The following is a 26,814-nucleotide window of genomic DNA, read 5'->3' as shown; positions in this document are numbered from 1 at the left end:
TATTGGAATCTTTAATTAGGATGTGGGTCACAATTTCCTCAATGGTGAAATTTTTCTGTTTGTGCTTTAAGTTATTTTTGTAGTCACTCCATGAGTCAGGCAGCTTCTCAATTAGCACTCCAGCAGCAAACTTTCTGGTAAAGACATTCCCTCGGCCTTCAAGTCTTCTAACAATTTTTGAAATTCATTGATTTATACGTTCATCTCTTTATCATCTCTCATCTGCCACTGATAAAATTTTCCTACTACAAATTTTTGTTTTGTAGCATCTTCAGTAGCGAATTTTTTAATTAAGGCTTCCCATATAGCTTTTGCTTCTTTATAACTGCAATACACGTCAAACAGTTCATTAGAAATAGTTTGCAATATGGTATGACAGCATACCTTGTTGGCGTGTTGCCATGATTCCACTATTTTATTATCAGCGTTTGCACTAGGTTGTGGATGTAACAGTGCATGTGAAACACCATGGACATCAAGCAGTGAGAAAATACGTTCTTGCCAATGCTTGAAATTTTCATTGGCGAAAAATTCGATATTTGACACATCTGGAAATGGCTTGGCATATGGTAGTGCAACTGGGGCTGGAGCAACGGACGTAATGCCAATATTGGCAGTATCAGTAGTATTTTCAGCATCAATGTTATTTGCCATAGTTTCTTAGATTGTAGTAATTGAAAGCAAAAATTTCAATAACACTATTTCAATATTCTCTGTAAGCAGTTACACGAATTAGCTTGAGTCGTGTTGGGTACTGTCCTAAGAAACTATTTCAGCTGTGTAAAATGTTTCTCCAATTAAACAAGCTTACCTCTATTTTATTTAGAGGATACAGGAATCAACAAAATTAAATATTACAAATCCAGCTAGCAAGTAGAAAAAGTAAATAAGAAAGGAAACAACTAATGTTTAATATTGGACAACAAAAGAAGAAGGTAGGCGTGAAAGGAAAGGGGAGTAGTGATGTTTTTTTGCTAATGGTCATTTCCTTGTCAAGTGAGAGCCTATTTATAGTTGTAATTGCATGAAACTTGGATTTTGCATGGCAAAAACGTGGCTGAACATTTACCACTTTTTAGTCTTCTTTTGCCACTAATAATAACCTTCTAGAAGGGCTAAAACACTTGTCCAAAGGGCATTAAAATATTGCCACACATATCACTTAGAACTAGGACCAATGAACTACCTCTAAATTAGCAAAACTTCCCCAAATCTTCTAGCTCAGGAATAAAAGTTCCAGTATTAGATGGACGAGCCTTGCCATATAATCGTCAACTCTATCTATGCTACCAGCAGTAGGATGTCTTGACTTCAGAATGCAATTTCTGATCTAACTAAAGCTAATGCCACAAGGAGCTGAGCCTTGACGCAAGTTTTGCACTCTTGTAATCGTCGCGAAGTTGAATAAACCTGAGTTTGCAGACACAAGAAATGTTATCCTAGGATGAAAAACAGGCTAGAAATAGAGTAAAAAAGAGCTCAAAAAACTGTTCCTTCTTATGCGAACTTGTACAGGCTGACAAGCATAACGGAATAGAAGTCATTCAACCTTTTTAGTGTTTACTAGGAGTACTAATAAAACAGAATTTTGGTTATTAAAAACTGTGGTGGACATTTCACTTAAACACATGCATAACATGACAAAGAGAAGATCTTTTTTCTTTTTTGGAAAACTATGAAAAAAATGTAGCCGCTACCTTTCGAGTGTGCACTGGGTAACCTGCTCACTATGCAATAGCTCGCAAACCACATAGAAGATTTAAACCGCACTAGGCAATGCGACGAGCTCTGACTGAGGAGGTTGCTGGTGAGAGGAATCGATCCCAGGTCTCCCATGTGGGACACCACTCCCCCAACCAACTTAGCAACCCCTTGCGGATGTGCACTGGGTAACCTGCTCACTATGCAATAGCTCGCAAACCACACAAGAGATGTAAACGACACTAAGCAAGCCCGGAGCGACGAGCTTTGACTGAGGGGGTTAGTGGTGAGGGGAATCGATCTCAGGTCTCCGTGTCGGAAACCAATCACCCACCCCTTGTGGGCGACAAAGAACATATATTATAGAAGTAATCACGTGAGAATCTGCAGGAAGCACAATGTAGATTTCTGCACACAGTGCACAAGAATATGTATTTTAGTTACCTCTGAGCATCTTTCTTAATGCTTGGAGTTCCCTCAAACAGTGGGCCAAGACTTTCAGGAGCAACAATAAACACATTTGCGATGCTGAAGCAAAAGTTAAAACAGGAAACATTAGGGGAGAATATATTTAGTATAAGGCCTACAATTTTCAGAACACTTGCTACTTACATCCCGAGCTGTTCAAATTTCTCATCAATCTGAGGGGCATTGAAACTACGAACAAACTCCCCATATTCTGTTATATCACGCTTCAAACGCAATCCTCCACTGCACAAGCCAGAGAGAAATTATGTCAATTAGAAGTAACATGATAAGTAGATGAAGCAGCTTTGAGCAAATGCAAATCGTAATTTGAACTGTGCTATGAATTGGCACAAAAAGAACATCAACATCACCCTTCTCTTTCGCTACACTATCATCAGAAGAATCTTTGATTATTTTTTGGCCTTCTTTTTTCTTTTTTCTCTAGTCTTCTTTATTTTATCACAATTTCTGGGGATCAATCTTGATTCACCACAATTCATTCCTCTTGCATAAAGATATGTGCCTGATTACATTACATTGCCTAATTATATCATGGTTAACCTTTTATTTGGCTCCCAAAGCCGATTTAACTATGAAATATTTACATACAACAACAACAACAATAAAGCTTTATCTTAATTATTAATTATGATCTCTGAATTTCGTTAATCCATGATTACAGGTTCAACACGTCAATGAGAGGAAGTCTCTATAGTTTCTTTTTGCACCCATAATTCTACAACCCAAGCAACACTAAATGCACAAGAGAAAGGAATTACCTAGGATTAAAAGTGAGCTTTTGCCAATGGTTAAGCAATGCTTTGTGCAAGCGATTCCCCTATAACAGATTTAAAACATAGAAAAACACAGCGTCAATACTAGAAAGTCTGATACAAAGACTACTAAATACAGCATCAAAAACAGTTGCAGATAATTTAAAGATGGGTTAATTGTCAGACTCAACAGAAACACATAGAACTAAAAGGGATGCAGGGAGCCAAAATCTTAATTTCATCCCAGCATTCATATAACAAATGTATGGAGGCACAAACCAACCCTGCATATCTACTTAGCAGATCAATTTACTCGGTTCCGCTAATTGGTGAATCTGAGAGCTACAAGCTAGGTCATGTGTAATGCCATTAAAGTAGATTATGCCAATTCAAAAGAGCTACTGAACAATTTCCAAAAACAGAATTCCTTGAAACTACAAAAAAAGCCGATTGGGATTTGGGGCAAGGATCAATTGCCATACGTCTAGAAACATCATTGGACCGGGCAATCTCAAGAACATAATTTTACTTGATAGATGATTAAGAGAATAGTTTGAACATCAAGGGGTTGGAAAAAAATAAGAGCATTAGAAGCAAGAAGAATATTAGCATACCAATTCAGTCAGGAACGCTTGTTTGTTAAGCCCTTCCAATCCAGTGAATGCCGACTCAAGCACACGAGAAAGATATGCAACAACACTGGTCAATCGAGAATTATCAGCATATGATAAATGAGGAAATTAAATATATGCATCTTGTAACTAATATATATGAAGCTTCACCATGCACAAGCACTTGTTGGCCGATGGTCGGGGATAATGCCATCATCAGGTGATCGATAATCTGTTGCTTTTTGCTCGGTTGACAGTAGCCTTTCCACCGGACAAACTATATTTCATTGAGTAAAGGATGGAAGGGTTTAACAACAAGACAACAACAACAACAACAACAACCCAGTATAATCTCACTAGTGGGGTCTGGGGAGGGTAGTGTGTACGCAGACCTTACCCCTACCCTGGGGTAGAGAGGCTGTTTCCGATAGACCCTCGGCATCCTTCCTCCAAGAATTCCCCACCTTGCTCTTGGGGTGACTCGAACTCAGAACCTCTTGGTTGGAAGTGGAGGTCGAGAGCACATACACAAGAACAGGAAAATTTAAAATAGTTGGTAAAAGTGATCAATAGGATCTTTTGCCTAGGGAAGATAAGGTGTCCACATATACCACATATCAAGCCTATAGTCCTATACAGCAGAGCAGATATTATGAAGCACCAACCTCAGCCATGACAGTTTCAATGCACTGTTGAAGTCCCTTACAGGCAACATTCTCTGCACGCGACATAGCTGTTGCCATTTCTTCACTGGAAGCAGCATGAGCACCATCCACAGGAAGCAAAAGCCGCGATAAGGAGTTCACAAAATACTGAAGAAAAGCAAGACTTTAGTTGCAATTGAGTGTTTCAAGAAGCATAAAAAAAAATCTAATTACAGTTCAAACCAACCCACTTGCTGCAAAATAGCCACACTGCTTCCACAACGTTGCACAGCGAGCATGAAAGATCTGAAACTGCTTTCGCCAGCAGCAGCTGCATTTTCCGCCTATATACCACCAAACATATCATAAGCCAGCTGGTCATTCTCTACCATTTAGATGTTGTACAAAGTACAAACTTTGGATCATAAAAAAGACAGAATAATTACGGCAGAAGCAGCAGCTGCAGCAACTCTTCGGCTAACACTAGTTCCCAGCAAGTGCTTTTCCCTTAAGGCAGCAGCTTCAGTAAGACCATCTCGGGCTCTTTCAAGACCTCCTGTTATGTATTGACTTACCTGCAAAAGGCTAGAGTAAGGCAAACAATTGTATCACAACAGCTACAAGTGCCTTAATCACAAACTAGTTGGGGCTGGTTATATGAATCCTCAATAACCATTTCTATTTGGCTTGTTTCATTCTATACTCAATAATTCGTTCTTTAGCACAAATTAGGTATTATCCGAAACTAGCCATCCCTAAATTTAAATAATATATATACCTGAACTAAAAGGACTCTTGTCAAACACCAGACTTAATGTAAGTGTAACAAGGATGAGGACCTAATGTAAGTGTACATACACAGGACGGGGACCTAATGTAAGTGTACAAATAACAAGGGTAGTCATTATGTGGACATGTTGTGCCTTGCAATCCAACATTTATTTCCATATAATATTGCAGGTTTCAGGAGAATTTTATAGAACTTACCTTTTACTTTGGTAGCTATACTCTTATTGCATAGCTTTGTTGTAGCATTTTTCCATCCCAGTCAATCCTTTTTTAACTCTGCATTACAACTTCATCTATTTGAATTGACTGCATTTAGGCAACACAATGCATCTAATTTCACCTTATATCATTCTTCATATGCTGGCTAAATTTAGGTGTATATTTATTTTTTTGTTACTTCTACTTATCCTAAATCCATTGCTCTCTAGAGTGCTTCTCTATAGTTCAAGATTTTGGTTGACTTCTTTGCTAGTTTCGTCTCTTAACACAATACTGTCTGCAGCTAATATACCATAGAGTCCTATCTTGTATACTATTGATTAGCTTATCAATAACTAGGGTAAATGAGTATGATGCAACCCATGATTATGGGAAAAAATCTTTTATATCTCCACTCTTTTAACACTTGTTAAAGCTCCTTTCTACCACAATAAAGCAAAAAGATATTACAAAAATTGAATGGGACTCTTGCCTTCATCATCAAATATGTTTCTATACAAATTCAAGATAATTTCCGCAGTTAATGACAAGTAAAGAGAACAAAATAAAAATGTAACTCCTTAATTCTTCACTAGAGGAATTTCTTACATGAATTCTCAATCTGAGAGAAATGCAGATTAAAAATCAGCTACAGAAAATTTGGATCTATCATATAAGACGTATATTTTACTATCTATGAAATTCCAATTCAATTCTTCAATACTTCCCAATAACATGATGAAAGAATTATAAGATGGCGTCAACAGGAACAAACTCTAAACATAAACAAAGGTGATGAACTTACTTGGTCCAGAAGACATGTGAAAACAACTTTAACACTAGCAGCAAGTGTCGCAGGCTGTGCACAAAACGTACTGATCAATTAGTTTCTCCCTGTAGGTTTCTAACTGAGAAATAAAACAGTTGAAAAATAGATCAACATGTTAGGAGAATGGATATCTAAAGACGTGTACCAGTGGATGACAAATTAAAAAGATAAGTAACTACGGCTTATTTAATTACTACAAAAATTAATGCTCTAAATTGTCTTTATATTCATATTGCAAATTGAGGACGTGACATCGTGAAGCTTAAATTGAAGACATTGAAAATTTAGCACCGCTCTCCTCAATTTTACATGGATAACTAGCATATGCATCAATGCAAATCCAGCTAGAGTTATGAGGCTGGGCATCAAAGGAGAAACATGATAAAAGTGTGAGATAATAGTCCTTCATGTACTTGTTTACTAATTAATTGAATTCATTCTTCTCAAAAGATGAAGTAACATGCAAGCGGTAATTAGTAAAATTGACAAGACTACTGACAAGGTGTTATTGTCACAAAAGGTAACACTAGTAGTACATTTGTATCCTGTTTGCATAATAATGTTTAACAATAATCACCTTATGCTGAAATAAAACACAGGACACAGTCTTCTACTAAATACGGTGAAGCACTGATGCAACGTATATATAGGAAACTGTATCCAACATTTTTGCTTTTTGGTATCCAGACTCCAGCTGAGATGCACATACTATGCACCTAGGATACGATTATCTGAAGTGTATTTTGCTCTTCATTACTTTTATATCTTTGAATACGGCATCCTAAAAATGGGTACATAAGGGATAGGGAAATAGTCCAAAAATAGAAGAAAAAAGAATATGACTCTAGGACTTGGGAGTTAAAGCAAATAGAAGGTCTAAAATTCTGACCGACAGAGGGATTCATACAAGCAACATTTGGCGACAAATTCTAGAGTGTTGTTCAAAAATTCAAAAAGAAATTGATGGTTGGAAGATACAATTGGGGAGAAACTTTAATGAATGGGAGACTTATAGGGTCAATATGCGACTGCAATTGATGGAGAAGCTGGCATTGGATGTAAGCACAAAAGGCTCCTTTGGTAAAAAGCTAAAGAGGACGGCAGATGCTCACTTAAATCTTGTTATCAAGCTCCTTAGAAAAATTAAACCAGTGAGATTGGGATGTTTAGCTCTACATGAGGCATATCAAGCTGATGACAATTTGCAAAGAAGAGTATTTAACCTATATAGTGGTGATTTATTAATTGAGGATTTGGCTGAATCCGCAAAATGTACTGCCACACTGTAAATTTACTTCGCAATTTCGTATTTTTTTTATTTTTAAATTTTAACTGAATCCAGTGCCGATGCCTTCAGTTTAAAACAAACAGTAATCAGTTGGCTAGGAAAAAAGCTAAGGATCAGATGCTGGCATGGAGAAGAATTCCTTTATATGGATTTTGGACAGTTTTGCTAGAAAGAAACCATGTGTTTCAAGAGTAATCAGATTACTCTCTTGTAAAGTTTAGTTTTTTTTAGAATTAAGAATTTGGTGTAAGATAATGGTTGCAAATGACATATATACAATGCTGGATTTTATAGATTGCCGACAAACTTAAAGGGACAAATCCAGCTCTTTTGCATATAACCAGCGAAATCTTTGTGCTGAGGTCCTTTGAATAAAATGTATTTTTCTTACAAAAGAAAGCATGGAAAAGCCTGTCACTCCCTATGTATGTATAAGTCAAGTATTGGTTTTCGCTATTCTACCGACCTCTCTATGAACTAAATAATTTATTGGTATGATATGGAAATCTGCGCATACAAGATGTCCGACATAGGGAATCTTGCGCTTTCACTATCAGCAGTTATTATACTGCCTAAAATCTTTTCAATCCATATTCTAATCTGACTAGCCCACGGCATCTTTTTTAAGAGAAGAGGTTAAGAACTCGATTGGACTTGCAATGGATATGGTGTCAACAAAATCTACTCAGACAATTCAACAAGCCTAATGCAATAAATAGTTCCGTTTAGTCTGCCAAGCAAAGGCAAAATATTAAGAGATGATGAAGGTGCGGCTTCAGCAAGATCTTGAAACATGTCATATATACCTGTAATGAAAACAAACTGCATCTGGATGTTGCTTCTTCATTCCAACGAACAAACTCTGTCACCACAGCGACAGAAATTTCAGGGTTAGAAAGTGCCATTGAAGCACCTTTTGAGCGTCCAATTGTCCCGGACGACTCTGAGGACAGCTGGTTTTCAGTACGCAGTTCGTCCATCTGCAAATTAAAGCAAGAAGTCCGTTCAATATTGTTCAAGAGCAGGGTTCAGTAGAATGATATGCTATAGGTGGAAAACTTTTATAAACATCTAATAAGTTCAGAAGTGTCTATTATTACAATGACATTGTGGAGTTTCAAGATTGTTTAATGCTCTCCAGAGACAGGTAGCCTTGTCAGCTACCGTGCAAAAATTTCATGCAAACTATGTTTAAATTGGCGGGAGCTTATGTGGAGTAAATCTTTTGCAATTTATATGGAACCTACTTGGTGCTTTGGATCGGAAATATCTCAAGGTTCCCAAGAGCCAGTTTATACCGGAAAATCGACAACCAATAAATTCTTTCTTTTATTTGTTATGATAGATTTTACTTCAGGAGTTTTGATTATTTATATCATGAAAATATCTTCTTTCAAAATTTTCTTCTTCTACCTAAGCAAAAGAGAGAAAAATGGATTCCTTAAACAAAAACTAGAGTGATAGACTGTTCAAAGAGAGAAACTGCCACAAACCTTAGCTTTGTAAAGTTGCTTAAGAGAGGCTTGCTCGCACTCCACGTATATGTCTTTGTGTGGTAGAAACAAAGACTCAGTCAAACCTGAACCAGAAGAAAAATGGAGATGACAAATATAATCAACATAAACAAAGTCAGTCAAAGAAATTAGAAAAGGAAAGAGTCTGTGATCAGGACAATCTAGATTGGCCTTGTGGTTAAAAAATACGGAGTTGCTTCAAAGAATCCAAAGACAGCGGCAGGCCACAGTAAGCGATGTTACAGGACTAGAGCTTTTCTGGAGTTTTTGAAAATGAAGCAAATGTAAAAACTATCTTAGCGTACTACAAGAAGCATTACACTTTCGATTTGATATAAGTTGTCATGTATTTACCATTTTAGTTTATTTCTCTTAAACAGGTAAAACAAAAAAAGGATTCTACAATGTTAATCAATCAATAAATGTCTAAAGCAGTACATGTTTCAAAGGACAGAAAAGAACAGAAGTTGGGTATCCAAGACTTCTCTTTATTAAGAACCAGGCATCCTAGCAATACCTACAACCCAAGTTTCTTCAAGAATCTGTTTTTTCCTTCCACTATGCTGAACACCATGTTCTTCTTTCATCTTGTTAACGTCTTCCAACGGACCCGTGCAATGCAGGGAATGCCTAATAACTCAATCTTTATTTCTTCTAGCATTTAGGAAATCTTACTCTTTCTTTGGACTTACTTGTCGTATTCTATTTGCTAATATTATTCCTTAACGCCATAAGAAAAAAGAAGAACTCTTTCATTTTTCTTCATAACTCGGTAGAATAAGCTGATTAAGTTATCTGCTACTCATACTAATTTATGGTCCCTCTGCCATCTCTGCACACTTTTTGACTAGAAAATGATCTGTCTGCAAGGAAATAACTCCCCTATTATACATCCTATTTGTGTCGCGTCTGCTATATTACCTCTTAAAGGTTCTTCAGAACCTTTCACTAGCTGTCCAAATTGACAGAGATTTCAGAACGAAGACTCAAAGGCTTAATTCATCCATTTACAAGTGTCTTTGTAAGGTAAATCCTTAAAGTACCATTCTGAAGCAGCACGTTCTCTAAATTAAAAGCAGCCATATGATGATTTTGGCACTCGGCACCTCTGTTAAAGGTTATAGCACATGTTATTCAATTTCAACAGCTACATTCAAGCAGCAACAAGATGGTAAATGGTTATTTTTCATTTGTACCTTCAACATCCAAGTCACCACATCCTACACTTCGTAAGTCCTTAGAAAACTCTTGTGTCTTCTCATATGCAACGGCCAGCAATCTGAGATACTTAACAAGGCAAGAAAAGAGTCAAAGCCCTTAGTTTCCCTTTTTGATAAGTACAAAGGAAAAAACAATCTCCGTGACATCACTTACTAATACAAGTCCACCTTCTTCCATGGGAGGTGGGTTAACAAGAGATGGTTTCTGCAAGAGCTTCTCTAGAAGTTTTGGAACACGATCCTCCAAGACACGCTGTTCATAACCTCAATCAATTAGTCATCAGTTCCATAACTGCACTTTCTTTTTGTGGCAATACTCATTCAGAAAACACTTTGCTGGAATGGAAACCATCAGAATATATAAAATACAGCAGACAAATTGGAGGAAGCTCAAGAAACTCATGAGTAGAAATTGCCTGCTTCTAAAATAACTAATGCAATTTCAAAGCACGTATATTACTCCTTTTACGCATATATTGCCAAAGCTCCTTTAACGACATAGCGCATTTTTACTTCATAAATGAAAAACTTGAATCCCCGTTCGATTCACAGGTTAAATTTGGAGAAAAAATAGGCCTATTTCAAAAGAGACTAGTAATTAATCCCTTTCATATCATTTGACCAAATTGTAACTTCTTGAATTCAATAGTTGAAGTATTTAACAAAGACCCAGAATAAGTAAGAATAGAAAATTGAGTTGGCTTAATTTTTGCTGATACAGCACCATCATACAAAAAGAAGATAAAACTAGGACTTAAACTGCCGCAAAAAGTATTAATCAACCATACCTGAACTAATATCGACATTACATCCTTAGGGGAAGGGAAAACTGCTGCTATGGTGGCAGCTTCTTTTCGCACCGTGTCTGGAAGAAAACACAATGTGCTAAAATTTAAAAGGAACATATTTAGAAGAGAAACACCTTTCTTCTAAACTCCAATCAGATTAACCTGTAATCTCTTTAAACATTGAAGAAAGTCCCTTAGCAACATTGCTAGGGCTGGGTTGGGCACCCTCATCACCAAGAACCAATTTGGCATCTGCATTCATCACCTCAACATCAAACATTGGACGTAATCCCACATAGTGTTGCATGGCACTGGTACCCCTGTTAAACTGTTTCGATGAACGAACATGTCAGAAGTTCTTTTTGATATTTGGTACATAATTCAGAGAAAGAGTAAACTGTTTCAGATGTTTCCAATGGAGAACAACCAAAAATTTATGAGACTCTGCCTTGTCCAGAATATGTGCGCAAAGAAAAAGTAATCCCTTTAAGTTATTCATACATTTTGATCAGCTGCACCTTATACCATATTTCCAGTAAGTTTCATGAAGTAATAATCTGATGAAAGAACTTTTGACAGGTCTACAGAAACTGCTTGATTTACCTGTGACAAAATTTTAGCATATTCACCCATCCTAGTCAAATCGCGCTTCTGTGTGGCCGCATCAAATCGAGCTAATAATCTGTTTTCCAACTCTACAGGTTACAAAATAAGAAGATGACTTAGAATGTCCTTCAAGATGAAAATGTGAATGCGACATTAGAGGAAACACACACACACACACAAAAGGGAAAAAAAGAAGAATAGAAATAGATACTTTAGCTAGCAAAAACCATCACAAGTAGAGAAAAAAAGCTAGACATTCATACAGCAAATGTAGAACTCGAGAACCCCACTTAGTTTTACACTTTAGATCTTAAAATGCAGTACTGTCTGTCAATCTCGTAAAATCCATTTGAAACTAAAGAGACAATACCCCAAGTAATCGTTGACAAAATTAATTTTTACAAGTTTAAGCAGATCCACAGATCTTCACAAATGTAGCTACTTCTCCAGATGAAACTTTTTGAAATAAAAACCAGTAACCTGAGCATGAATAAAAGGCATTGGTAACTCAGATGCCCTTTTAATGTACGCTACCCTTCTATGATATGTCAAATTTATGTTTATTGTAAAAAATATTCAGGACTGTCACAAGTTGAGTAAATTCAAGTTAATGGCTTCTAACTCAGAGCTTCAAACTGGACCATCCAATACAAAGATCAGTACAAGTTCAGATTCAGAGCAGTATGATCTTTGAAAGAGCTAGAACATAATATTCTAGCATGCATTATTCCCTTACTTTAAAAACAAATGTTTGATTGACCTCTTTCCTTGTTCTTTTCTCTTCTTAGGGATACAGATGGACTAAACAAAAGTCCCAAAATCCTTATATGAAATGACCTTACATCTTCCAAAAAAAAAGGTCAAGAGACGTGAAAAAGGGTAACACATCGATGATATGAGTTTCATAGTTATTGTGCATGTTCATTGGTCCTGAACATGCTTCGTGCTGGACTACCCAAAGGATAAGAACCTTCTGGCTTAGTTATAATTGTAAAGTCTGTGACTTTAAGTCTTAAGCACTTCCATTGGTGTCAAATATGTTCCATGCCAGACAAGAAAAGCATTGTGTCAAACAACAATGTTATGGTCTAAAATTTGATAAAAATTATTTAGGTGACATAGTTATTGTTTAGTGCCTCCATCATCAATATAGAACCCATTGCGCGATTAGACGCAGGTCTTATTGCCTTGGTGCCTGGGACTTAAGCACTACCTAAGCGAGGTGAATCACTTAACCTGTTTTGAACCTATGTTTAGGGCCTAAAACGCCTTTTTGCGAGCCATTGACGACACTGCCACTTGCTTCCAGAAAAGAATAAAGTAACCGTAGAAGCTAATCAAATGAGGAAGCACAATGTGAGAATGCGCATGTTCTAAGAAGTATCTTAAAAAGGTTCATCTAAGAGTTGTCAAAAGGTTTTTAGAATTCCACATCTCGTGTACTGCTAAATAACCTACTTCTGCTCTCCTTTTTTATCAGCGCGAGTTCAATAAAAAATTCTGCTCCTTTAACATAAAAGCGAAGTTCCAGCTGCGGATTTAGATTCTCCATTTCTCCTTGAGCTAGTTTGTGAATTACTAGCTTGTCAACGAGAACAGCAGTTGCAAAGTTAGCAGTATACAAAGCCATTTTACAGCTCTTGAAGAAATTCATGAGGAGCACTGAACCACAAGTAGTTAAAGAAAAGAATTTTTCACTGTTGTACCATTGCAGTACTCTTGAAGGTTTGAGATAGCAACTTCCAATCCTTTACTTGAAGTTGCATTGCCAACAGCAGAGGAGACAGTTGTTTTTTGTCTTCCAATATCTTCATCAGCAAATGATCCTGAAAACAAATGAAATGTGATTATATCCAGGGGAAAAAATCTTAGTGTTACATATCAAAGAAATTCTCTGTTGTTACTGTGAGAAGGCACGGGAGAAAATATGATATATTGATATTGTGTGTGATGCAATACAAGAGGTGCTATTTATAGCTACTCTATACAAAGGGGATACTACTCCTATTCCAATGTGGGACAATTACATAGCTATCTCTAACATTTACATAGCTATCTCTAACACTCCCCCTCAAGCCGGAGCATATAAATCATATGTACCGAGCTTGTTACATATATAATCAATGCGAGGACTAGTGAGGGACTTGGTGAAAATATCTGCAAGTTGATCATTCGATCTCACAAACTTCGTAGTAATATCTCCTGAGAGTATCTTTTCTCTGACGAAGTGACAATCAATCTCAATGTGTTTAGTTCTCTCATGAAACACCGGATTTGATGCAATATGAAGTGCAGCTTGATTATCGCACACAAGTTCCATCCGACTGATTTCACCAAATTTCAACTCCTTGAGCAATTGTTTGGTCCAGACTAGTTCACATGTTGCCATAGCCATTGCTCGGTATTCTGCTTCTGCACTAGACCGAGCAACTACATTCTGTTTATTACTTTTCCAGGACACCAAATTTCCTCCTACTAAAACACAATATCCAGACGTAGAACGTCTATCAGAAGGTGATCCTGCCCAATCAGCATCCGAGTACCCAACGATCTGCTCATGACCTCGATCCTCAAACAGTAATCCTTTACCTGGAGCCGATTTTATATACCGGATAATGCGGACAACTGCATCCCAATGACTATCACAGGGAGAATTCATAAACTGACTTACAACACTCACAGGATAAGAAATGTCGGGCCTAGTCATTGTGAGATAATTTAATTTACCAACCAGCCACCTATAGCTTGCAGGATCGCTAAGCGGCTCCCCCTGTCTAGGCAGAAGTTTAGAATTCGGATCCATCGGCGTGTCAACAGGTCTGCAACCTGTCATCCCTGTTTCCTCAAGAATGTCTAACACATATTTCCTTTGAGAAATAACAATACCTGAGCTAGATTGAGCAACCTCAATACCTAGAAAGTACTTCAATCCGCCTAGATCCTTAGTTTGAAAGTGCTGGAAGAGATGTTGCTTCAGATTAGTAATACCATCCTGATCATTGCCCGTAATAACAATATCATCAACATTGACTACCAGATAAATACATAGACTTGAAGCAGAGTGGCAATAAAACACAGAGTGATCAGCTTCACTACGAGTCATGCCAAACTCCAGGATAACCGTGCTGAACTTACCAAACCAGGCTCGAGGAGACTGCTTTAGACCATAAAGTGACCGACGCAAGCGACATACAAGGCCACGAGACTCCCCCTGAGCAATAAAACCAGGTGGTTGCTCCATATAAACCTCATCCTCAAGATCACCATGAAGAAAGGCATTCTTAATGTCCAACTGATAGAGGGGCCAATGACGAACTGCAGCCATGGATAGAAAAAGGCGAACTGATGCCATTTTAGCCACTGGAGAGAAGGTATCACTGTAATCTAGCCCAAATATTTGAGTGTATCCTTTGGCAACAAGACGTGCCTTAAGTCGATCAATCTGGCCATCGGGACCAACTTTGACTGCATAAACCCAACGACAACCAACGGTAGATTTACCTGAAGGAAGAGGAACAAGCTCCCATGTACCACTTGTATGTAAAGCAGACATCTCGTCACTCATAGCCTGTCGCCATCCTGGATGAGACAATGCTTCACCTGTAGACTTAGGGATGGAAACCGAGGACAATGAAGATATAAAAGCATAATGGGAGATGACAGACGATGATAACTCAAACCAACATAATGAGGATTAGGGTTTAGTGTGGTCCGTATACCTTTTTGAAGTGCAATCGGTGTACTAGGAGTAGGATCCGCAGTAGGAGCCGTGTCAGGTGCAGGACGAGAACCAGATGGGCCTGATGTAGGGCGCGAACGACGATGATAAGTCAAGAGTGGTGTTCCTGTGGCTGGGGAACTAGGAGGGATAACACTGGACTCCTCAAAAGTTGGTATGGGTGAAACCTCTGTGGTTGAAGGTGGAGGAGGATTACTAAACTCCTCAAAAGTCGGTATAGGTAAGACCTCAGATATGTCATGGTGGTCAGCAGAAGTGACATCAGTTGTGAAGAAAGGTTTAGACTCGAAAAATGTGACGTCAGCTGACATAAGGTACCTATGAAGATCAGGTGAATAACAACGATATCCCTTCTGAACATGAGAATAACCAAGGAAGGCACACTTGAGAGCACGAGGAGCTAACTTATCTTTCCCCGGGGCTAAGTTATGAACAAAACATGTGCTCCCAAAAACCCGAGGTGGAAGAGGGTATAAGGCTGACTGGAGAAACAATATTGAATGTAGAATCTGATCCTTGATGGGAGATGAAGGCATCCTATTAATCAAATAACAAGCGGTGAGAACTGCATCGCCCCAAAAATGCAGCGGAACACGAGACTCAATTAGAAGTGTGCGAGCAGTCTCAATAAGGTGCCTATTCTTTCTTTCTGCAACCCCATTTTGCTGAGGGGTATAAGGACAAGATGTCTGATGAATAATTCCATGAGAAGACATAAACTGCTGAAACTGAGAAGATACATATTCTAAGGCATTATTACTGCGAAAAATGCGGATAGAGACACCAAATTGGTTTTTGATTTCAGCACAAAAACTCTGGAATATAGAGAATAACTCAGAACGATCTTTCATTAAGAAAAGCCAAGTACATCTTGAGTAATCATCAATAAAGCTAACAAAATAACGAAATCCCAAGGTTGAACTAACTCTACTAGGACCCCATATATCAGAATGAACCAAGGAGAAAACAGACTCTGCATGACTCTCAACACTACGCGTAAAGGAAGCTCGGGTATGTTTCCCAAGCTGACACGACTCACAATCTAATCTAGACAAACTGGATAAACTAGGCACCATCTTTTGAAGTTTGGATAAACTCGGATGTCCTAAACGTCTGTGGATTAGATCTGGAGGATCTGTAACTAGACATGTTGTGGAAGGACTGAGCGAGTTAAGGTAGTAAAGACCTTCTGATTCACGACCTGTACCAATTGTCCGTCCCGTACTGCGGTCCTGCATAATAAAAGAATCATCAATAAAATATATACCACAATTGAGGGCACGAGTCAAACGACTAACAGATGCAAGACTAAAAGGACAACCAGGAACATAAAGAACGGAATCTAGGGTGATAGAAGACAATGGGTTGGCTTGTCCAACTCCTTGTGCCTTAGTTTGACATCCATTGGCTAAAGTAACAGTAGGAAGAGACTGTGAATATACAATATTCGACAAAAGTGATTTATTACCAGAGATATGATCAGAAGCGCCTGAGTCCATGACCCATGGTCCAAGAGTACTAGACTGGGAAACACAAGCAAAAGAATTACCAACAATAGGAGTGTCAGTCTGGGCAACTGAGGCTACTTGTGGAGATGTTTGCTTACTTGCTCGATACTGAAGGAGCTCATTATATTCTTCTTTAGATACAAGAAAAGCCCTGGTTACCTGTAGTCTCGCTCTGAGCAACGTAGGCATTTTTGGGTGGACGGCCATTTAAGGAATAACACATTTCGCGAGTGTGTCCAAGTTTGTGACAATAAGAACACTTGGGTCTAGATCTCCCAAAACGACCGCCTCCTCGTCTATTCTCCATAGCTTGAGATGCCCGAACATCCACTGTCTGGGATGCAAGAATAGAGAAATCAAGTATCTGTGATGAAATCACTAGGTGACTTGGTGCTGCAGCAAGGCGAAGTAATCGAGAGAATAATTCATCAACTGTAGGGACAGTCGGACTCGCCAAAATCTGGTCTCGTACTGAATCAAGATCATGAGGAAGTCCAGCGAGTGTAAGAACTAGAAACATTTTCTGTCGCTGCTCTTGTTGTTTTGACACACTAGCAGAAACTGGCATCAATGTCTCAAATTCCTCCATGACTGCCTGTACCTGACCCAAGTAAGTAGACATATCTAATTCTTGCTTCTTTAAGTTTGTCATCCGTGATATCACATCATAGAAGCGAGATATATCATTAGTGTATAACGTACGAGCCTTTGCCCAAACCAAATAACATGTCTGGAATGGCCGAAACAAAGGCATCAACTTAGAATCAATAGAACGCCACAAGATGCTACATAATTGAGCATCAATTTTTGCCCAAAGCGCTATCGCCTTTTCATCTCCTTCGCTAGACTGTTTAATCAGATGATCTTGCACACCTTGACCTTTACACCACAACTCGACAGATGAAGCCCAAGCTAAGTAGTTTGAACCTCCCATTAAAGGTTCCGAGGTAATCATAACATTAGAGTTTCCAGAACTCATGCTTTTAGACCCAAAAACATCAATTCCCAAAGACATCTTGTAAATTATTACCAAATAAGAGAAATAATCAACTGTAATCCACTGAAAATAGAGTAAGGAACACTGAACCAGAATAGTAAACAACTGTAGCAGTTGGAAAGTTACTGTTGTAGCCGAAAAATATTCAAAGTGGTCGGAATGAAATAAAAACAGTAGGGGTAGGATCGGAATTACCAGAAGACCCAACTGTTCTGAAGGAACTTTTTCAAAAATGGCCGGAAATCAACTTTTTGAAATCACTATTCACGCCGGAAAAATAAAAAACTGGTCGGAATTTGGTGTAACCTGGATGGGTAGGCTCGGAATTGCAAGGGAAACAATCTGTCCTGAAGAGTCGTCGCCAAAAAATGGCTGGAAGGTGGCCCACGCAATGTTGGAACTTCGCCGGAAAATTTTCTTTGGACAACTACAGTACCGCCGGAGATTTTCCCTGGGATTTGGTCGCCGGACAGTGACTACTCTTGTGGTAGTGTTGGATTTTGTGCACAACACTGACCGAGACAAAGCAGACGCAAAACAACTTTGAAAGTCGCCGGAAAAAAAGGGTTCCGGTGACTGATTTTACTTTCCGGAATCGCTGGAATTTATGCACAGCGATAAATCTCTCACGATAGCTCTGATACCATGTGAGAAGGCACGGGAGAAAATATGATATATTGATATTGTGTGTGATGCAATACAAGAGGTGCTATTTATAGCTACTCTATACAAAGGGGATACTACTCCTATTCCAATGTGGGACAATTACATAGCTATCTCTAACATTTACATAGCTATCTCTAACACTCCCCCTCAAGCCGGAGTATTGAATCAGGGATCAAGACATTGCTTTTAGTTGTACAAAAAGAAGAAGCTAAACAAGTGGACGACAAAAATCCTCTAATATCCTCACATATTAAGGACATGTTGCAAAGTAAATATATTAGTGTTTTTACTGATAATTAAAAACAAAACCTAAAGCAACATCACCAATGGGAGAACAGGCAATTATTAAGAGAATTAAGTCAAACCTAAACCAAAGGGCTATTAAGTTTCTCCAGCGCCACTCTGAAGTGAACTCTCAGGTAGTCCCACCACCTAACCCCAAAAGTAAAAGGACATAGAGCACCCAACCATTTGTGTCAAGTATTCTCATATGTGATGGCACTCCACAGAAAGAGGACTAGTGAACCATTACATTGTTATCACAAAACCAAAACCTGGTATTTGAGATATAAGTTGTCTGAGAGTCAGAAACACTGAGCTTTCTCTGGTAAAAGTAATTAGAGGAAGCAGAATATTGCTAATTGATTTCCAATGAAGGTATCTAAACAACAACATACCCAGTATAATCCCACAAGTGGGGTCTGGGGAGGGTAGTATGTACGCAGGCCTGACCCCTACCTGGGGAGGTAGAGAGGCTGTTTTTGATAGACCCTCGGCTCAAGAAAAGTTGAAAAGAGAGAGAAAGGAAGAAGACGAAGAAGAAAGAGGAAGAAGAAAGAAAGAATAGGGGGACAAAGGACGATAAATGAAGGCATCTAAAGTCACTTTTATTTTTTGTAGGCAAAGGAAAACCAGATGGAAATGCCCCATACAGCCAAGCACTTTAACTATCCAAAACAGGAAAGCTGAAGTAAAAGAAAAAAAAAATGAAGAGGCATAAGCAGCCAAGCAGGGCATTTCCTTAATAGTAGCTACTAGTTACAACCAGTTACCAAGTTTGTCCCTAAGAAGGTGAGCTCAACTGAAGATTGTAAAACAAATTTTGGTGAGGAAACTTCACATTTACAGCTTTGAGAATATCCAGAGAAGGGTAATAATATTACTTAATTTCTGTGCAATTGAAGCAGCTTCAGCAACACGGTTATCATCGGTAAATAAAGGAGAAAGTGCTGTCAGGTCTCCTGGACTTCTATTGAACTCCATCAAGTACTGTTGAATGCAAGTCAATGTAATACCGTCAATTTTTTTTTGTATAAAAATAAACACAAAAAAGAGATTCTTAAGCAAAGGATGAGTTTATGCATTGTGCACCATGAATGAGATGACTTTCAGATGGTTATTCATCAAAATGTTACCTTTATGAGCTCTATCGTCTGACTAGCAGATTCTCTCTGCGTATCTGCACTCTGACCGGAAACAAAGGTTCATTAATACCAACTTAGTCTCAACTAACTTAGGAAACAAATTGATATAGGGAAAATTAAAAAATTTAGAAGAAATGTTTTTCTTTTTGTCCTCGGAAAAAGTGGTTGTAACGACCCGACCGGTTGTTTTGAGCTTTTGCACTTTGCTCGCCAGTTCTCGGGCATGACTTGCCCCGCGTGATGTATTATGACTTATGTAAATCCTTGGTTTTGGTTTTCAGGGTAATCGGAATGATTGGAAGAACAGTTCTCACCTTGAAGCTTGAAATTTGAAAGGTTTGACCAAGATTTGACTTGTTGGTATATGATCTCGGATCGGAATTTTTATGATTCGATTAGCTCCGTTAGGTGATTTGGGACTTAGGAGCGTGATCAGAATGCATTTTGGAGGTCCGTAGAAGGTTTAGGCTTAAGTTGGCGAAATTGAGATTTTGGCGTTTTCCGGTTGATAGGTGAGATTTTGATATAGGTGTCGGAATGGAATTCAAGAAGTTTCGGTAGTTCCGTTGTGTCATTTGGGATGTGTGTGCAAGATTTCAGGTCATTCGGACGTGGTTTGGTTGGGTTTTTGATCAAAAGCGGAATTCGGAAGATTTTAGAAAGTTTGGCTTGAATCCGAAGTGTTTTGGGTGATTTGATGTTGTTTGAGGTGTTTTGATAATTTGAACAAGTTTGGACAAGGTATTAGGATATGTTTGTGCTTTTGGTTGAGGTCCCGGGGGCCTCGGGGTGATTTCGGATGGTTAACGGAGAAGTTTGGATTGTGTTGCAGCTGCTGAATTTGCTGCTTCTGGTATTTTCGCACCTGCGGATTGGGGACCGCAAGTGCGGCGCCACATAAGAGGAAGAGTGACCGCAGAAGCGGAAGCTGAGAGGTAGGCTGGAAACCGCAGAAGCAGTGAGATGGCCGCATCTGCGAAGTCGCAGATGCGGATGAGGGATCGCAGATGCGGAGGATCGTAAGTTAAGTGATTTCCGCAGAAGTGGAGGAATAACCGCAAATGCGGTACCGCAGAAGCGGGTATGGGACCGCAGATGCGAAAATGCCTGGGTCAGAATGCATATATTGCACCCTTCGCGATTTTGAGAGGGTTTTCACCATATTTCATTCGGGAAAAAGCTTGGGAGAGCTAATTGAAGAGGGAATTCAAGAGGATTTCACGAAGGAAAGATTTTTGGACCCTAAACTTGTTTCTATGATGAATTTTAACATTGTAAGCTTGAATCCATGGAAAAATCAGTAGCAAAAATGGGTAATTAGGGCTTGAGATTAAGAGATCTTTGAGTGGGGATTTGAGGGGCTATTTGAGGTCCGATTTTGATGTTCTTGATATGTATGAACTCGTGATAGGATGAGGATTCCATTGATGTTAATTTTATCGGATTCCGAGACGTGGGCCCAGGGGCCGGGTTTGAGCAATTTTGGGATTTTGATGTTAAATTGGATATTTTCGAGTGGGCTTCGTTCCGTTAGCATATTTTAATTATTATGTAGTGATTGTGGCTAGATTTGGAGCATTCGGAGGTCGATTCGTGCAGGCAAAGCATCGCAAGCTAGAGTTTGGACCGGATCGAGGTGAGTAATGATTGTAAATGATGTTCTGAGGGTTTGAAACCCCGAATTGCACGTCGTAGTGCTATATTGAGGTGTGGCACACGATTGATGACGAGCATGGGGTCGTGCACTATTAGGGATTGTGACTTAGTCCGTCCCGATTGAAGATTTTACTGTGTATTTGACTGAAAACTATTTGATATCATCATTATTTAGACTGAATGCCATATTTGGGCTTCGTGCCAACTATTTGAACCCTTCAGGGATTTTTGTTGATATTTCCTCACTGTTTTGACTTTATACTTGAACTCAGTCATGTTATTTTTCACTATTTTCAAAACTCAGCCATGTTTACTTTGCTTTAACACTTGAAATGATATTTCAAATAATATTTTCGGGTTGAGCATCATGTTTTACTGTTGCCCGAGTGGCTTATGTGATTTTTGACTGAGTAAGGCCGAGCGCCTGTGTTGTGAGGATATCTTATGGGTCGGGCTGCACGCCGTAACGGTGATACACTGATTGTGATTATGAGGCCGAGGGCCTGAGATATGTACGCCACGAGGTGGCTTGTTGATATGAGGCCCAGAGCCTAGAGATGATGCCACGAGATGGCTTGATATTGCGCTTGGGCCGTAAGGGGCCCCTCCCGGAGTCTGCACACCCCCAGTGAGTGCGGGTACCCATTGTGATGTGAGATATAGCCCGAGGGGCTGGTATTGTTCTATGCGATTGGCCGAGGGGCTGGTATTGTTCTGAGATATTGCCCGAGGGGCGGATTTGTTGACATTGTGCCCGAGGAGCGAACCTTATGTGTTTATCTTTCTTATTTGCCTGTCATTTACCTGTTTAATTGTGTATTTGTGCCCGAGGGGCGGATTTTCTGTGCTTATCTGCACTAATTGTTTTGCATTCATTTGTGCAACTGTTGAAAAAGTCATTTTTTTAAAGAAGTTTAAACTGAGGTAAGATGTTTTAAGAGATTTCACAGCTTTATTGCTTTCTTACTGGTTTTTGTACTACTTCTATACAGCATGTTGATGCACTTTTCCTGATTTCTTACCACTCAGACTTTAGTTATGATTATTACTTACTGAGTTGGAGTACTCACTTTACTCTCTGCACCTTGTGTGCAGATTCAGGTATTTTTGCACTCGATAGCAGGTATTGACTGAGCTGAGGCAGAGTCATTGCAGTTTTAGCGAGGTAGTTGCCCGACGTCCGCAGCACAGCTTTACTCCCTCTTGATGTCATTAGACTATTTTGAGTATATTTCCAGAATCCCGTTGTATTTTAGACCTTAGTAGATGCTCGTGACTTGTGACACCCCGGTTAGGGCTGTGTTGGGTTGTACTTCCACATTTTTATCGATATTATCTGCTACTCCGTATTATTAATCATGTCTTAAACTGTTTTACTGCTGTTTTAACTGTTTAACGTCGAATTGGGAATAGTTGGCTAGTCTTGTCTTCACGAGAGGCGTCATCATGACCGAGTCCGGGTTAGGGTCGTGACAGTGGCATTCTTTTAATGGAGGAAGAACACTTAAGTTTTTCTGGGAGTAATCAAATCTTACTTTCTTACTTATGTATTAGATAAATGTAACCCAAGTCATGCATCAAATCAATTTCTTGCAACACTAGCAAAGAACAAAATAGCCGAGTTAATTAAGCAAAGATAATATTTACCTGCAAGTGATCTCCTATTTTGGCTGCAGTATGACCCACACTGGATATACGTGAATCTAGACGTGCAAAGCTACCAAACAATCCATCTACACCTTTTTCCAGCTGCACAATTTAATACTAATCAAAGCTAAGCTCTAGGCTTTCGTTAGATCAATGTGTATATAAAGAAGCTCCATGTACCACCAAAGATAATGAACATGATTAGGTGTTCAACGTAAATAATAGATGATCTGAGAGGCAAATGAAGAACCAAATGGTTCACATCAAGTACATCAAGAAAGAAATATCGTAAGCACATCAAGTAATGTTTCACATCATAGTGTCATTTAACATGTTTACTCGGACACAACTTCGTTCTTTAATTAGTCAAGTCTAGTTCCATGAATCCCATGTTCTTCCTCTCAAAGAAAGAGAAGGATTCCATTCAAGGTGAGATAACGTTTCCAAGCAATAAACGGAAAGGTTTTCCATTATCAAGCTAATGATTTTATCTCGTAACGCCAGAACTATACATATGCGTGAATTTCCTGGTCTTACTGACCTCAGCAAGTGTCTTACGGTGCTTCAAGTCTTGGACAGCAACTTCTTTTTTGAGATTGTTTAGTTTACCATCAACCTTACACCAAAGATAAGGGCTTTAGATAAAAACTATTCAGAAAGAATATACCTCAGTGGATCAGCACAATGTCCTTTATGAATACCTGTCTTTTGAGATCAACCAATTGGGTGCTTGAATTCTTAAATAAAGATAATAAAGCATCAACTTCAGGGAACAATGGGCTTGATAGTCCTTGAGCCGATTTTCCTGCATTTGACCGCAAATTCCCATTTGATAGTGCATCAATTCCAACGATGTTCCCATGACTTTCTGATGAGTCTGCTTCTTTTTCCAGATAAGAAGGCAATAGCTCAGTCACCAAGTTACCAAACAAATCATCAAATGAAAAGTTTCCCTGCATAATCCAACATAGCACATTGCTAACAATTAACAATTGAATATTTTAAATTAAGTTTGGATTATTTTCCGCTCTAAATGATGACTGAGACATCACCTTGAAATCATCAACATCAAGAACTAGTGGATTAGAGTCAGAAGATGCAGATTTTGACATATGATTAGCCTGCGATCCATCTCTAATCTCTTTCATCTAGTCCACATGAAACATGATCATTTGACAAACAGCAAAAGTGAGTAAAAATTAGTACAAATATGGTGCATCAGAGAGAAAGCATCATTATTCTCATTGGCACCAGAAAATTCATTACTAAGTGATATTAGGGCATGATTGACAGCCAGTAGGAACTTAACAATAAAGATAAAACAAATGCCACAAAAATTGAAGAAAATATTGAATCTGCCCAAATACTTCTTATGTCGGGTAAAAGTCGATCGGGTGATTGTAGATGTAGATCTATTTTATGTCAATTTCATCTCTTATTTCACATATTCTTTGGAATAATGCATTTTCATTTGAAATCTTCCCTTTTTTGCTTAACCTTATCATGCTTGTCCAAGTAGCTGGTATTACACAAAAGTTGAACATCATAAGGGCTTATAACAACATTGTTAAGAAAATGGATCCCGCACTTAACTCAACTCCAATAGCTAGCTTAAGCGGTGAGAGTTGTTCAAAAACCACATAAGAAGACACTTAACCGATGTAGGATTCTAACACCCCACATAGTCAAGACTGGACAAGTGGAGTATGTACTCTTAATTGATGTAAAACTCTAGCATACATGAATTGGAGGGTCCCACTGCTCTCATAGGCTTGAATTGGCTTTAATGATAGAGTGTAGTAGAATAATGGCTTGCATCCTTTGCCTGGACTACTTTGGTTACCAACGGTTCAATTGAAGATTCTTCTACTCACTCTCCTTTGAGATAAAAGACCCTTTCGTTCATGTATTGCTTACACCATGTTGAAAGGGAGCCTTGGCGTAACCGGTAAAGTTGCTGTCATGTGACCAGAAGGTTACGGGTTCGAGTCGTGGAAATAGCCTCTTGCACAAATGTAGGGTAAAGTTGTATACAATAGACCCTTGTGGTTCAGCCCTTCCCCGAACTACGCGGATAGCGGGAGCTTAATGCACCGGGCTGCCCTTTTATTGCTTATAACCATGTCATAAACTGTGAGATCCTGTTAAGAAAATACACATTGGGTCTAACTCAACAGTAAAAGCTAAATACATAAAGTGAGAAATTTCCTAAAACTATATAAGGAGACAATGGCCCATTCCCCCAATCAATATGGGACATATAACACCCTGCATACCCAGATTGGACATTTGAAGCATGGACAACACAACATGAGGGTCCCATATTGAGTAAACCAAGAATGGAGTAGGGTCTAGCTCTGATATCATTGAGAAATAGAACACGAGAAATAGTTTATGGGAATGCATACGCACAGAGTAATAGAGAAACCAGACCCAAAAAAGTGAACTACTTAACTTGATACTTATATTATACTCCTGAGAATTTCAACCAAGAGCTGGTAAAGCATATTCTCAACAACCATGAACTACATTGTATTTGGAGACGGACATGTAATCATTATAACCCGACTACCCACGTATAATTAGCCTTGTTTCGTACTAGATGTGGCAAAATGGTTCAAAGAAAATAGTTAACCACCCCTATTATCCACTAAAAAATGGGTTGGATAATGAACTTTTCTAAAATGGGTCAAATATGGATAAGAACCAGATTATCCATTTAGAAAATGGATAACCAATGGGTAACCAATGGATAACCAATGAGTCTAACTTTTTCATTTGTAAAACCTCAAATTGGGGGTTCCTCAAGTGAGGAGACTAAGAATTCTCCCAAAAGTGATCAATATGCAAGAAGTCATGATCCGCCGGTTAGCCCGTTTTTTATCCGTATTAAATATGGTGGGGTCGGATAATTTATTCATTTTTTCATTACCCGTTTTCGACCCGAACCATATCTGACCTGACCCGCCCGTTTGCCACTCCTATTTCGTACATAGAGTAAAGTCCTTATATGCATTGAATCACAGGTTTTATAAAAATTGATGCTACAGCATAGCCCATTAAAATTGTAAATTTGGAGATAGCAAAATCACCATCAAGAAGTGCATTTTCTATGGTAATTGCCTGGCGAAATCATTTGTATTTTGATTTTTGAACAAATACAAAGCTTATTTAACTTGTCCATCTAAAATATAAATACATAAACAATAATGCATAGGAACTTTTTAAACTTAAATTTGTATTCTCACCGTACGTTATGCAATTCTTGATTCTTCTTAAATTGCTGCAGTGTTAATCTCTACTTAGCAATGATGAAGAAAAAGGGACGATGAGAGGGTGCAACATGATGACATATTGAATCTGCAAAGTACGAAAGTTTCGCGGAATCGTAATACTATTTCAAACCCATTAAAAATGTCCCACGTGTTATATATGTGAAGCTAGCTAGGTTTAATTTATACTTCTACAGAAGAAACTTTATTTGTATTTTGCATAACAAACAAAAGTTACGCTAGGCATCTCATTATTTGACAAGTAAAGATACTAATACATGAAAAAAATCAATTAAGAAAAATAAGGGTTGATGAGGTTCTTCAACTTTTAGCTTTTAAATTTTATCCATTTTTTTAATTATAATTTCAACCTTGCTTTTATGATAAAACGATTTGTCACCCTTTATATATTGAAGCTCCTTTAATAAAAATGGATTTTATTGGTGATGAATTTTAAAAAGGGGCAAGTGCAAAAA

General features: G+C 38.5%; 1 protein-coding gene across 8 annotated transcripts; it reads right to left on the bottom strand.

The window, feature by feature from the left end:
• Positions 1-882: 882 nt before the first annotated feature.
• LOC107831614 (exocyst complex component SEC10b) lies at positions 883-26,462 on the bottom strand. Of its 8 annotated transcripts, none has more exons than XM_075254521.1 (26): positions 26,315-26,462; positions 24,119-24,214; positions 23,768-24,019; positions 23,608-23,682; positions 23,067-23,168; positions 19,755-19,805; positions 19,503-19,608; positions 13,136-13,255; positions 11,427-11,518; positions 10,986-11,151; positions 10,824-10,900; positions 10,190-10,288; positions 10,012-10,102; positions 8,795-8,880; positions 8,108-8,281; positions 5,990-6,043; positions 4,644-4,772; positions 4,449-4,541; positions 4,219-4,365; positions 3,947-4,047; positions 3,725-3,823; positions 3,557-3,641; positions 2,949-3,007; positions 2,314-2,412; positions 2,146-2,229; positions 883-1,410 (listed from the first exon to the last, which is right to left on the bottom strand). In XM_075254521.1, the coding sequence occupies exons 2-26, from the start codon at positions 24,212-24,214 to the stop codon at positions 1,341-1,343; spliced, it is 2,607 nt and encodes an 868-aa protein (XP_075110622.1). In that variant the 5' UTR covers positions 26,315-26,462; the 3' UTR covers positions 883-1,340. The 8 variants fall into 8 exon arrangements, 6 of the variants coding, with proteins under 6 accessions (XP_075110622.1, XP_075110625.1, XP_075110624.1 ...); XM_075254524.1 differs by having other exon boundaries at positions 26,320-26,450; XM_075254523.1 differs by lacking the exon at positions 26,315-26,462 and adding an exon at positions 24,807-24,955.
• Positions 26,463-26,814: the final 352 nt, after the last annotated feature.

The sequence above is a fragment of the Nicotiana tabacum genome, chromosome 6, assembly GCF_000715075.1.
Source record: "Nicotiana tabacum cultivar K326 chromosome 6, ASM71507v2, whole genome shotgun sequence".
NCBI classification, from domain to species: Eukaryota; Viridiplantae; Streptophyta; class Magnoliopsida; order Solanales; family Solanaceae; genus Nicotiana; species Nicotiana tabacum.
This window is presented reverse-complemented; position numbering and strand designations above follow the sequence as displayed.

Excerpts from the sequence above, each read along its gene's own strand:
- LOC107831614 (XM_075254521.1), bottom strand. The coding sequence starts at position 24,214 with ATGAAAGAGATTAGAGATGGATCGCAGGCTAATCATATGTCAAAATCT. Across the intron at positions 19,609-19,754 it reads AGACGATAGAGCTCATAAAG|TACTTGATGGAGTTCAATAG; the intron begins GTAACATTTTGA and ends TGCATTCAACAG. Across the intron at positions 10,901-10,985 it reads AATGTTTAAAGAGATTACAG|ACACGGTGCGAAAAGAAGCT; the intron begins GTTAATCTGATT and ends GTTTTCTTCCAG.